Source organism: Pezoporus occidentalis, unplaced genomic scaffold (assembly GCF_034315485.1).
Source record: "Pezoporus occidentalis ecotype Australia unplaced genomic scaffold, CSIRO_AGI_Poc_V1 ctg13, whole genome shotgun sequence".
In the NCBI taxonomy this organism is placed as follows: Eukaryota; Metazoa; Chordata; class Aves; order Psittaciformes; family Psittacidae; genus Pezoporus; species Pezoporus occidentalis.
Window position 1 is genome coordinate 7,755,170 of NW_026913103.1, and position 14,066 is coordinate 7,769,235.

Below are 14,066 nucleotides of genomic sequence, written 5' to 3' on the forward strand. Positions count from 1 at the left end.
ACAACAAACATCTACTAGGATAGAAAGGTGAGCAGTTTCTAAGATACATGGAGTATTTTCACTACTGAAAGGTACAAGACTACAGTTAAGCCCCAAATATTTTGTCTGTATTGAAAGGAAGCAGGATTCTTTTAAAAAGACTGCAAGTGGCCAATTCCAGAAGAGACAGCCCTGGCTGGTCCAGAGATTCTGCAAATGCTCCTGGAGGCGCATCTAGCTTTAGATGATGAGCACTGAGCAGCCAGTAACCAAGGAGTCTTAATTGTAATCCAGAATTGAGTTCATATTTCAGTCTCATATGCTAACTTCATTTCTACACATAATTAGAAGCTTACCTTTATATGCCCCCTACTACGTCTTTGTTCTACATTTTTTAAAATCTTGTCTGGTGATACAGGTAAACTGAGGCAAAGCTAGCAAAAATGAGGCTTTCCATTTTTCAGAGATCGGCAAGTCTAAACAAAGCAGTGTGCAGGCATCAAACACAGCTAGAGACTTTGGAGATTGGAGGTGATATCCTAAGATTCTGGGTCCTGGGGAGCTGTTTTCGCAGACTAACACCCTCTCTGTAAAGAAACTTTTCAGAACTCCAAGCAACATTCAAAACATCACAAATTACTTTAGCACCCTGAATCTATTCTTGTGCTTTGACTTGAGGGTTTTTTGGAGCTGCCTCCTCATTTTCAAGTCCAACCCTTCCAGCCCTGAGACTGCACAAAGGCTTTTATTGTGTGTGCGTGTCTGTTTGTTTATTTGGGGAAAGACTGTTTGCTTAAAGACATCGAATTATATAGCAATTCTTCTTTATTAATGGCTTAGTTATTAGTATTTCCTGAAACAATGCCAGTGTATTCTCTTATTACAAACAAACCATGTGTGTCCTAGCACTTACTGCTCCAAGAACACTCATGTTAGGAATTAGTCTTTACAACTTGTCATTTTCACAGCATTTAACACAAGTGGTTGTGGAAAGTCACTGCCTTATTAGATCATTTCTCTTTGTTCTTATTTATCCCTATTACTCTTGGGAGCATTTTTCCATAATCTTCATTGTAGAAGGACAAAAATGTCTACGCTTAAAAAAAGGCAAAACACACACACCCCGTTGTTTTTTCACCTTAGTATCACAAAACTTTTTTGCATAGGGAGAGTTGCCTCAATTCCAGTGCAGGTAAGGAGACTACCTACTTTATGTTTACTGAAAGAGTCAGACTGGCTGATAGTGCCCCTCAGGAGACTGAGCACCCATGGAGGACAACTCAGCCCATCAGCTCAGTGCTCCCTCTCAGCCCAATCCCAAATGCCAACAGCCTGAGCTGGCTGAGAGTTCCTCAGCCCTGAAAATAAATGTGTTTTGCTTTCCCGATCTTGAAAAAAGAAAAATCCAATTTGACACTAAAATAGGACAAATTTTCAGAAGGAGTTTTTGGGAGGGCTGAGCTAAAAATGACAGGTATGAAACCAGCAGGACTCAGATGGGCACTTGGCAACTTTGGATGCAAACAGGACTTCACATGCATTTGCCCTCCTCGCCTGCTCCTTAATACCTTTACTCACCAACGAATTACCGCTTCTAGCCTTCCCTTAAGAGAAAATAGGCTGGGCCAAACCGGCTCCTTTTGTGAGTAAAAGCAGAAGTCAGCATAATTCCCAGAGAGCGCAGCACAGCTTGCCATGCTGGCTGAAAGGAGTAAGAGGGAGGTGAGACATTACCTGGAGGGAGTTATGGTTAACAAGAGAAATAATGCTATTTTATGTTCTTCCTTCTGCAAACATTCAACTTTTCCACACTTCAAAGAAGCCTTGAGATTCTGGACTTCTCAGTCTGACAAAGAAATTATGACTCTCAGTATCAAATAAAATTCATTAATTCTACACAGGTTCCCTAAGTCACGGAAGGGCATAAAACTGCATCTACTTTGGACTAAGTTTATGACAAGTAAAATCTCACCACTACATATTGACCTTGACAGTGTTTGAGGGAGATGTGAGTCAGCTTTAGAAACCAGGCATTAAAACAGTAAGATGTAGTAAAACATACTCAGTAAAATGGTCCAAACTAGGAGTATGCTCTGAGTTAGGAAAAGGACATGTCAGAGTGAATTTTTTCACAGCACATTAAATCCACCTCTGTAAATCATCATCATCCAGTTTTTCCTGCCAGTGATCTCACCAACAGGAAAACCCAAATCATTCTAAGCAGCCTGTCTGTCACTCCATCCTTCCCATTTTCTCCCTCTTTTCTTTACCCCACTCCCTTTCTCAGAACTTTTAAACCTCTTAACCTATTTCAACCAAAATTTCTTAGGAAGTTTCATCTTTTCCTGATTATCAGTGTCCGAGTAGTGAGGAGAAATCCACGTTAGTGACTACATTGAGAAACTGCTGACAGAGCTCAGCAACAGATGTTTACCTAGTGACAATATGAGAATAAACATCAAGTGATGTTTACCTAGCACAATATTAGCATAAACTCAATAATACGACATTTCTATCTAGCAAAACCAATTACTATAAGCGAAGTAAACATGTTCCTCACAGCTTACCGTACTCCCTAATGAATAAGCTCAATTGAAAGACTTGATGCTTCTACTTAATTATGTGGGTTCAGGACAACTGGAAAAGAAAACCTTTTAAGTTTGGGGGCAGGAAGAAGGGTTGGTAATGGAACTGATCCCCAGTAAGACCAAGTGTCAGAGCTCTTCTCAGCATTAACAAAACTTGAAATGCAGCCTCTGCAGATTAAAGTGACACCTCCAACAACCCCCTTCTGTTCCATCTGCGAGATATACAGCAGTCTCATCCATGAAAAGACAACAAATAGACATAAGATTAAAAGATATAATTAAAACTTTCATATAACTTTCATTTTGAGAAAGACAGAACCACATATGATGAATGCTAATCAAGCTGCTTAATGTATTTCTGGCATACATTTCAGAACTGAATTAAAGTAGTAGAGAAAGTGAACGGAGTAAAATTCTACTCAAGGGGGAAGATACTTGGCTACTGTGATAGAAGCTATTATGAAATAATTATGCACTATGTGCTAAACTATCAGAAGGGCACACTCAAAACAAGTAAGAAATAAAGATGAAAGGCCGAGACTATCTTCCCCTCTGTCCTTTTCAATGCTTTCTCTATGGAACAGGTTGTTTGAAATTTAGAGCATGATATGATTGTCACATTCCCATAATCAGTAAGTGAAACTTTTATAGCAATATGTGAAAGATGTTTTAAAAAATGAAGTGGCATTTTCAAAGCTGATGATAATGGGAAATCCAGGGAAATTTGGATTTCTATTAAAAAAATTAAAAAAGCAAATGTTATCTGAAATTCAACCAATTAATTCTGAAAGCAGAGATGAGCAAAACTTGAAAACAATTACTCATATAAGACTAAGACAATTACTCCCCCAGCAGAAGTAATTGATCAGAATGTTTTCAGATAAGCACATTTGATACAGTGTACATCAGAGAATGGTATTTCTCCACTGCTCATTATGGAATTGATCCAAATGAATTGTTAAAATGCCTACGTAAGTCAGAGTAACATTTCAGTTATGAGTAAATGTACCAACTTACTTAAACGAGTAAGGTTTAAGACACCAAAATCATGAAATAAATTTACTTCAGAATTACTTGAACACTAGCAAACACACAGAATCATTCATCAGCTCATGGTACCCACCCATAAAGTCCTGAATTTGTGAAAACCAGAATATTCGCAGCATGTCAGTGAAGCAAGAGAAATCTTTGTATTTCAAAACCAGGAAAAAATTAAAGATTCTCTCAAGGCTTTGAAAAACTGGACTAGACTTCTCACTCAACTGTATTTCTTTCAAAAGACGCTGTTTCCGCCAGTGCCGAGGCCATTTATCAGCACAAATCACCTTCCACCATGCATGAGATGCACTTCAAAATGGAACTGTGTCAGCAACAGAGAAAGCAACAGAGAAAGCTAAGCCCTTTTTTCCTTTCCAGAACACCCCCCGTCACCACCTCTAATCTACAAGGCTATTTCTATAAATACATAAACCTAGTGTAGTCTGCAGAGATCAAAACTGGAAAATCAAAAAAAGCTCTTACTCAGAGCACTACTCAGTATTGCTACCAAGGCACTGGATTAACTTCACATGCTTAGTTATGACTTAGGTAAATATGCTCTGCATTCAGGGCTCCAAATGCTGTGAAACCCTTAAAGGAGATTACTGTGTTAGCTATGGCTTCGGTGTTTTGCTCAATCAAGGCTGTGCTGAAGAACCTGATACAAAAGCTGACAGAAGCTCAGCCCTAACTCTCTGAGTTCACTGAATGCTGTTAAAGCTGCCCTTTCCGCAAGCTATAGCTCTGATATAAATGACAGATGACTTTACTGAGCCAAAGGACAAACCTGCAAAATTAAATAACTACTTGTAAAAAATGATTTACTCTATAAACAATTCTAAATTATGGTTGATGATTTCTCTATATACTTAATATACTGGAAGGCTAAGTTATTTATACTTTTAATTATCCTTGCAGTGATCTAAAAATGACATAAAAATCAATGCATGCTCATTAGCTACTGAATTCTTGCCAAAATTTAAATAATATGGAACACTAAGAAGTGCAGTGCTTCCACAATCTACAGCAACTTCCTTTGGAAAGAAAACTTTCTTTACAGAATCACTGCTGCCCTCCTAAAGCAAACATCTGTCGTCTTGTTCTAACACTGTTCGTTATTCATCCTCAATAGCTGAGAGTGTCAAGCATGGTTTTTGAGCAAATCTTCCCTGAGATCTTTACTAGTCGCATGGTATCCCAAATCAACAGGTACTAAATTTCCTGTAGGAGACAAAAGAGTGAAGAATGGAAATTTAACCCAGTGATGTCCTTGCAAGGAAATGAGCGAGAGAAGAGGAACATATCAAGGAAAGTTAGAAGACAAGAGAGCAGTGATCCAGGGACTCACATGAGGAGGTGTTTTTTAGATTTATTGTAATGTACTACAGTGGCCAGCATCAGAAGCTCACCTCTAAGATTTAAACCTTCATTTTTTTTCACTGCATCATTACAGAGAGAGGATGAAGGCTTATTTAACTGAAACTTCCACACTTCCATGTAGTCTTAAACACTCTCTCCTGTAAAGTATTCTTGTCAGAAAGCTGCTGATATATAATTCTTATAATAAATTTACATATTATACATAGTACATATACTTTAATACAACATATATATATTAAATACACATATCAATTAATATTATACAATTGTGCATACTTCTATAAATTATTAAAAATAGATATAATAGGTTCATACACAAACACACAACCATTACTATGAGTCTTCTGTCTTTTTTCTGAAAAATGCATATTTTGAATGGAAAAACTATGTATTTTTGGAGTCTGGTCAAAAAGTTATCTAGAAATCCACTAAAATACCAATTCAGCAGGTTTAAAATACCTTATTCTACAAAATGTAAGTCCTTCTTGAACTTTCAATATGTCACTATTTGAAAAGGACAAGTTATTTAAGACCAATAAAAATGGCTTATAAAGAAAATTCAAATTTAACCTCACCAGAGTATTGTCTGCCCATTACCATAACATTTTTCAAAAGGGCTGACACAAGAAGTATCAAATGTTCTTGTAGTATTTCAAAAGTCCTTTTAAGTAAAATTATGCTATTTGCTCCAATGAATGCTTTTGTGATTTAAGATAGATACTCCCCATACAGTTTTCTTATTTCTAACTCCAATATGTAGCACAGACAAAACAACTCATGCTAAAAGATATATTAAAAGGCAGCAGATTAAATGATCTTGTTTCCATTAGACAAACGCATACAAATATAAACTACCTAAATTCATGTATTTAAAATTATTTCACTACTTCTTGTTATGAATGTTTATAAAATCACATAATCACAGCATTGTTTGGGTTGGAAGAGACCTTAAAGACCATCCAGTTCCAACCTCCCCCCAGTCATGGGCAGAGACACCTTCCACTAGACCAGGTTGCTCAAAGCCCTGTCCAACCTGGCCTTGAACACTGCCAGGGATGGGGCGGCCACAGCTTTGATTAAAATTTAAACTATTTAAGGGAAGTCTATAGTATTTAAGGCTGCCTATCTCACCCAGTACAAGTACAAGCACAAGCCAAATTCTCTTCCTTTTGCTTCCAAACAACATTTTCATTACACTCAACTGTCCTATATTAACTTACATATAACGACATTGGTTTTGGGACAGTTATTTAAAATATGCTGTTAGCACAGATGAAGCCTGTGTATAGCCCACAGAATCACAGAATCAACTAGGTTGGAAAAGTTCTTTAAGATCAAGTCCAAACGTTACCCAGGACTGCCAAGTCCACCACTGAACGATGTCCCGGCCTCATCTACATGGTTTCTGAAAACTTCCAGGGATGATGATTCCACCACCTCCCTGGGAAGCCTTTTCCAGTGCTTGAAAACCCTTTTGGTGAAGAAATTTTTCCGAATATCCAATCTAAACCTCCCCTGGTGCAGCTTGAGGCTGTTATTGCTTGTCCTGTCTATTTATTACTTGGGAAAAGAGATGAGCCAGCTCCTCTCTTTGTCCTCCTTTCAGGTAGTTATAGAGAGAGATGAGGTCCTCCCTGAGCCTTTTCTTCTCCAGACCCAACTACCTCAGCCGTTCCTCGTAAGACTTGTGCTCCAGACCCTTCACCAGCTTTGTTGCCCTGGACCTGATCCAGTAACTCAATATTTGTCTTGTAACAAGCGGCCCAGAACTGAACACAGGAAAGTGGTAAAGGGCAAAAACAGAAAACCAAAACCTGTTAGTATATTGTGCCAAGACAGGCAAGGTTGTTTAGAAGTAGATTATTCCTTCGAAGCACAGAAAGCTATCTCAACATAATGCAACTTTTGCATGGAAATACATCTTGAGATTTTAATCCCATCCAGAAGTGACTTTGCCTTGGAGAAAAGAATTTCAAAGTAATGCTCAACATACTCTCCAGACTAAAGATTTTTGGGTGTTCACCGACTGCTTTGCTATATTACGTTCCTTCCTCCCTCCAGCTGCCTGCTATGCAATTTCAAAAGCATTAATTTTAAGTTGCAACCTATATCACCCATAAAATATTTTTATTCCACTGCAAAAAAGCACCAACTGTACAGTCTCTGCAGAAGATAAAACAGAATTTCACCTGCAAGAAACACTGAAATAAAGCTTAAACATCACAGGGGAGGATTAGGTGTTCATCTATTCTGCAACATTTAAGTTGAAGATTCATAATATCTAAAATGAATGTATGAAAAGCTAAATCAAGCAACAATGTCTAAAGCAGACTTATGTTCAGTGGGACACCTGAACACTTCATGGGACCATGAACACTTCCAAATATACTGAATTTAAAATTCATGACAGTAATCAAACCATGTACAGATGGTCAGTGGTATAACTAAGACATTATCATATTTATTTCATTTCAGCACCAGGTAAGCAAAAATAGGCTCATCATAGAATGAAGGGAAAGGAATTTTAATTTTGCAGGAACTGACCTTGCATATCAAATCCCAAGCCTGCCAGATACTTCCCAGGATATGTCCTACTAACAGTGCATACCCCATAATAGTAACTGCTATGGGAAGAAATTCTTTCTTCATTCATAGAATCATAGATTCATATATTATCACAGATTCATAGAATCACAGAACCATAGAATGGTTTGGGTTGGAAAGGACCTTAAAGATTATCTAGTTCCAACCCTGCTGCCATGGACAGGGACATCTTCCACTAGAGCAGGCTGCTCAAAGCCCCATCCAACGTGGCCTTGAACATTTCCAGATTTGGAGAATCCACAACTTATCTGGGCAACCTGCTCATCTACAAGATAAAGAGTTTCTAACAAAAGCTGAAGCTGTAAAAGCAGAAAATGGCAGCAAATCTCTTCAGTTACAATGAAGTTATGCTTTAGAACATCTGACTGAGGAATACAAGCTCATAGAGAAAACAGCTCCTGCTGGGCTTGTGATGCTTAAACATATATAGACCTAATAGGAAGAAAACATGGTAGCCAGAGCTAAACAGATTCACAATGTATTTTCTTGAAACTACTTGTTTTTAAATTCTCACATCATTTTTGCCTAGCTGGGTGCAAGAGCAGAACTCACATGCTAATTTAGAAGTTCTACAAAACCAAGAAAAGCACAGGAGCTTAGCTGTTGCTGGGTATTGCCTAAAGTTTGCTCTGACTGCTCTTGAACATTCACGCCATGCAGAATCGCTGGCACAGATTCAAAGTACAATGTAATTGCAGACTTCTCAGCAGCAAAGCAACATGGTCCCACTAAAAGTAGAAGCAAATTAATCTCATAAAAACTGCACGGTCAAAGCTTTAGAATGTGCTTCCTCACTTTAATCGTTGTGTTAAGGCTTTAAGCTGCAGGTTTTGAATGTCTTACAGCATCCCAGGTGGAAAGAAGTCAAATAATTTTTCTGAAAACAATAAAGACCAAACTGCTGTAGCCAGATCACTGCTGATAATTCACCATCGTGGAGCAATGATGGCACTGCTGATGGTCATCACCATCTAGACTAGCAACAGTTCTACTATGACTCTAGACTGCAGTTTTCTTGGATATGCCTACAGCTCAGAATGAAGGAATAGCTTTGCCTGCTCCTTAAAATACTTTTCTTCACCTTTAGCACATCTTGATTCCTTCCTGGATACGTATTACTCTAAATTAGAACAGATGGCTCATAATTTCCCTAATGCATGGCAATAACTGTAGACTACTGTGCTTGGGTTAGATGCTGAGGACACAGAGCAGCATGCTACTGACCTATTGCTAAAAGCCTGACTGGTGCCATCTTATAGGGAATAACAAATGTGAGCAGCAGCACCAATGACCTAAAAAGCCTCCCTTCCCAGCATGTATCAACCAAGGACTCCAATTCTGAGGTTACATTTTTTTTTCCTCTTTCTTTTAAACCTTCCAACACTTCAGGTATGTAGAAAAATAAGGGCCACTGCCCTGGCAAATAGGAGTAAGCCTCCTTTAGTAACTCTTACTTTGCGAAGGGTAGAAGTGCACAGTAGGGCTGTAGGAAAACAAAGTACTATGTAAAAGCTCCTTCACAGCTACTGGTGACATCAATATGGTTACCCTATAGTAAATGCAAAGTAATTCCAGATAACTCCCCTTTAAAGATTCATGTAATTTTTAGAAAGCATTTCCATCTGCTTATGGGATACAGATGTCTGGAGGATCTGCTGCCTTCCTCAGCAGCCTCTTCTTGTAATTGTTGTTTTCAACCTGTATTTTTTTCTGATCAGAAACATTAACAAGGATGCTCTCCTCTATACAGCCACCTGTTTTATAACAATTGTGCTTTCTCCTGGGCTACACTTCCACCAAACTCTCATACAGGAATGATTTTACAGACTCTTTCCTCCCTCATTTCCCTCCCACAGGTTGGAAACTCCAATGAAAACACTGGAGAAAACACTGGAAGACTCAGGAGGATGACGTATTTACCAACACTGGCATGTCTTGAGTTTTGAATTACCAGGTGCTATCAATAGCACTACTCTCCTGAGGAGCCTTTTAAACTCTTCATGAAATTATAATCTTAATTTAAAAATCATCATAATGAGATGTTAAATTGCAGAACACGAAACATGGTATCAGGTATCTTATCACAAATACAAGGGCATTTTACCTCAAACATAAAGTTTCCCTAAGTATAAATACTATGTTCAGTATCTGAGAATTAATTAGCACCATGTAAAATGTGAAAGGTTGATCAAAAGTAAATCAAAAAGCCCAAATCCATCACTCAGAACAGTGGCAAGGAACATGAAATACAAAGTTAAATTTCTGAACTACTTTAGTACGAAAGGTTCCAAAACCCCTTGAGCAGAGTGGTAAGACTCACTGAAGGTCAGAGGCTTAAGAAAGAGAAGACCCATGTCATTTGAAATTGCATTTAATTCACTTCAGTTCCCCCAGCCAATTCTCAGATGAGCAAATTATTCAAAAGTTTAAAGCTAGAGACAGTAAAGACAACTTAGCTTTCAAGGAGGAGCAGAACACCTCATAAAAAAGAGGCAGTGAACCAAGGTGCACCACTGTAGCAAGGCATTAGTGTATCTATTTCAAAAGAAACTAGTATACAATGTCCAAGATTTAAGGACAACATCTATACTTACCATTCTCGACCACCTATAATAGTTCTAAGCATCACAAATGCAAGTAAAAGAATTATTTTATTTCAGCTCCTAGTGTCAACTATGATTGACTTGTTTTCCAGTTTCATCTGTTTGAAGTCCTCCTTTGCTCACCAAGACATTACTGAAGTCAGTCCAAAAATACTTGGTTTATTTGCCCACAACAGCTACCAGATGATTTCCAAATCGGTAAATATGATTAAAATATCTACGGAATAGCAGCAACTGTCATGTGTGCCCAGTTTCAATATCCGTTATTGACAAAAATCTCTAATCTCAAAAAAACCCCAAACAATTCAAGAGATGAAAGATAATGGCTTGGAGCTTTGTCAGATTTGAAGATTATTTTACCAAATCTGCATCCAAAAAAGCAGAATTTTATGTCCAGGCTAAATCATTCTATAACAAGCAAGGTGAATACAATGATGTTCCAAGACAATATTCCCATTACTTATTGAAATAAAACCTAATTATTATCTGGGGCATGGGAGAAATTACATATTCCTGTTGTATCGACAGTATAAAAATACATGCACATGCTGCTTAAATGTCAGCACTTGTAGCTTTATCAGTCATCTAGAACACTTATGTGTCTGCATCCTCTCATACAATATTCAGTGTCACTGCTTGCAAAAATGGGAATACCAGTCCCAGACACATTCAGGCTCATGGCTTTTCCTCAATGCTTTTTTAGGATGGTGCAGCCTGCTTACCTGCAGACTGCCCTGTGTAGACTGCCAGTGAATGCAGAGGAACCTCACTGAACAGCTTTTCAGAGATAGTTGTCAGAAAGCCTTGATGAACAGGGACCTTTGCAAAGAAGAGGAAGTAAATTTTCTCAGTTACAGTTCCAAGTCAGGTTTCTGACACTGGCAACATAAAATTAACCTTCACTAAGTAACTTACACCCTTAGGCATTGCAGCAAATGTTGCAGTGATATGTTTTTTTCTGGTAGTGTGTGGGAATTTAAATCTGAGGATGGAATACCCTATACAATAGCATCTGGACATGTCAGCAGAAGTGGTGAACTCAATTTCATGAGACAGCAACATCACTGTGTCTGATCCTTCAGCTGTGTCTCTGAATGATCTACAGAATGGAAATCATATATTAACTCTGAAATGCTGGCAGAGGCACACTCTTAGTGATTCGGTAAAAAGAAGTCAGAAGCAAAGCTTAATTCTAAACAGCAAGTGCTGAAAATGAAAATGGCAGGAAATCACCCAAAGGAAAACTGCATGAAATAGTGTAGGTATTTATCAATTATCAGCTCTCACAAAAGGAGGAACGGCTAATTTGTTGAGAGAGACAAAGAATGCATTTAAGTTTCTGGATACAGAAATTGCTCAGATCTACAAAAGCGAAAAAGTCTAAAGCAACTCTATTGCTTTGAAAGTGTGTAACTTAAAACTTTCTACCAATCACACTATGACATCTTGTAAAATATATTTTTCCTTAAAATATTAGCTTCAATTTTCATACTTTAATTAAATGGTCTAATTTTACGTCAGATTTTTAATTTCCAAGCCCTTAGAAACACTTTCATTTCCTAATTACTGAAAGAAAACAAGAGGGAATTGAACATAATGTATCTCATGAAATACATTCCATTTAATTCTCCTTCTAGAGCTTCCTGGGAGAAGGCAGTAGGGAGATGCTAAACTGAGCTCTCAACAGAGATATACACGAGTAAAAATTACCTTACAGAGAAAGAATAGAGATTTGGGTGCTGAAGAGTGAGGTTAAGAAATCAGACTAATTGTACATAAGAATTAATCCTCCTCCCAGGGAATGAAGCACATCTTTTTCATCTTCTGGCTTTTTTTTTTTCTTTTTCCTCAGTGTCACAAGTAGTTTCCTTCTAGCAATGATAAAAGTTTTCTGCTGCTGAGTCCCAGTATAGTGAAATGGCCTTGAAATTCAAGAGATGCTGTCATTCCATTTTTCTTTTTATGTTAGTGGTTAATAGTAACTTTGGCTTTGCAGAGGAAAGATCCTTCATACTTCTCCCCACGATTTAAGTTCTATGTTCTTCATTATTTAAGTGCACTGGACTGTCTGAAGAGCAGCTTTGCTCTGCATGGCTAAACATAGAAAAGTTTTTGTCTTTAATAAGGTCTTAGATAAATAATCCCAAATCTCAGTGGGCCTTGTTAAAGCAACATCATACATTTTTTACACTGCCTTATGAGTCTGGAAAAAAATAACTGTCTACATATCAGACTGAGATCATGATGACTAACGTGTCCTTAGGGAACAGACTGTTGAAATACACGTGTTTAGCCATTAGAAATGGATTTACAAATGCAATTATGATAAATCAGCATAGGTTTATTACATAATGATTCATTTAAAAAAAATTGTACTTAGATCTGAAAATACAAGACATGAAGAACCAATGATTAAATGCTGTAGAGCTGGTGTGACCTGTTGGTCCTGTGCACTGTGAGCACAGTGGGAGATACTCACTTAACTCAGTTTTAGATACTCAGAGACCTGCTTGATGATCAGGTATGAGATAGCTGATGAACATACTGGTCCCAGCTGTTGATCCTGCCTAGACATCTAAACTGCTCATCACTCATTTTCTAAACTGCCATGGTTCATGGTGCAGCGCCTTTAAGCAAACCAAAATTGGCAACAATTTACCTTCAACCATATGCTCTAAACTGCAGCAGTTGAGAACTTGACTGTGAAGTGGCTTAGGCATCTGTGCTTCAAAAGCAGGGGGAACAGTTGGTACAGTAACCTCAGCTAAGACCATGACTAAAAAGCAGGGTTGGCTTAAGCAAAACAATCTAAGTTCCTCATCTCAGCAGTGCAGGGAGAGCAGCAGAGAGGTTGTACGCCCCATGGCCAAGCAGCAAATCCAGTATGCACTGTTGTATCCCCTTGCCTTGCTACTAGTGGTCACACCACAGTCCCCAGTAAAGACTCTAAACACAAGCCAAGGGAGCACAACATCAGGCACAATGTAGAAAATATGGCCCACAAACCACAAAGCTCACAGCTGATCTATCACTTACTAGGACAGAGCTGCCTGCTGAAACTTCTGGGTAAATAATGTGAACTGGACTCATGTTAGATACCAGTACCTTCCCACCAGGTCTCTCTGACTGCTTACCTCCCACTGCTCCTCACCACTGCTGTCGGATCAACCAGCAGCCTCAACACTGACACCTGAGAGTACCAGAAAGATGGTGGCTTTGATACCCTGTCCTAACAGTATTGAAATAGGTGTGCAGTCTCAGGGCCCTAGACTAGCAACAAACAGCAACACTTATTTCCTCGGTATAATCAACCAGGCAAGCAGCAAAGAAAACTATTTTTTCGAAAACAAGTCAATGTTGAATGAACCAGTAGTCTGTATGATCAGTGATGACACAGTGCTTCTCTTGCCCTGTACCTAAAAGCCCTGGGTTTCCTGGCCGCAGCATAAAACCCTACCCTGGATGTTCTCACGCGGGTTATTCCTATCAGCTGTGCCACATGAAGATTTGCATATGCTCCATAAACTTTAATTCCCTTTTTAAGACCTATTATACCAAGCAGGAGGCCATTTCTGACATTGAAATGGATTTTCAGAACAATGTAAACATGAAAATGTTTTCTGGCCTTTGATTTTTTGTTGTGGTTTAAACCCAGTCAGGCAACTTGTTCACTCACTCCCAGTGAGTGGTGCCAAGCTGACAACAATCGAGGTCTGTGTGTGTGTGTCCCCCCCCCCGGGGCTCTCCCCTTCCCCGCTCCCGGAGGAACGGGGAGGAGGACCGAAAGAGTGCAACTCCTACGTGTTGAGACAAGAACAGTCCAGCAACCAATGTACAACACAAATCACCACCGCTACCACCAATGACAGCAATG

General features: G+C 38.7%; 1 protein-coding gene across 7 annotated transcripts in view; it reads right to left on the bottom strand.

Moving 5' to 3' along the window:
- The window catches only part of UBE3D (ubiquitin protein ligase E3D), an 85,584-nt gene that overhangs the window by 34,947 nt on the left and 36,571 nt on the right, over window positions 1–14,066 (bottom strand). The window contains exon 9 of one of the 7 annotated variants that reach the window (XM_062608271.1): window positions 1,577–1,681. The exons of the other annotated variants lie outside the window; for them this stretch is intronic. Within the exon in view, the coding sequence (XP_062464255.1) occupies window positions 1,639–1,681 (43 nt within the window). The 3' untranslated portion in view covers window positions 1,577–1,638. Of the gene's footprint in view, window positions 1–1,576; window positions 1,682–14,066 lie in introns of those variants that run through there. 7 annotated transcript variants of the gene reach the window in all.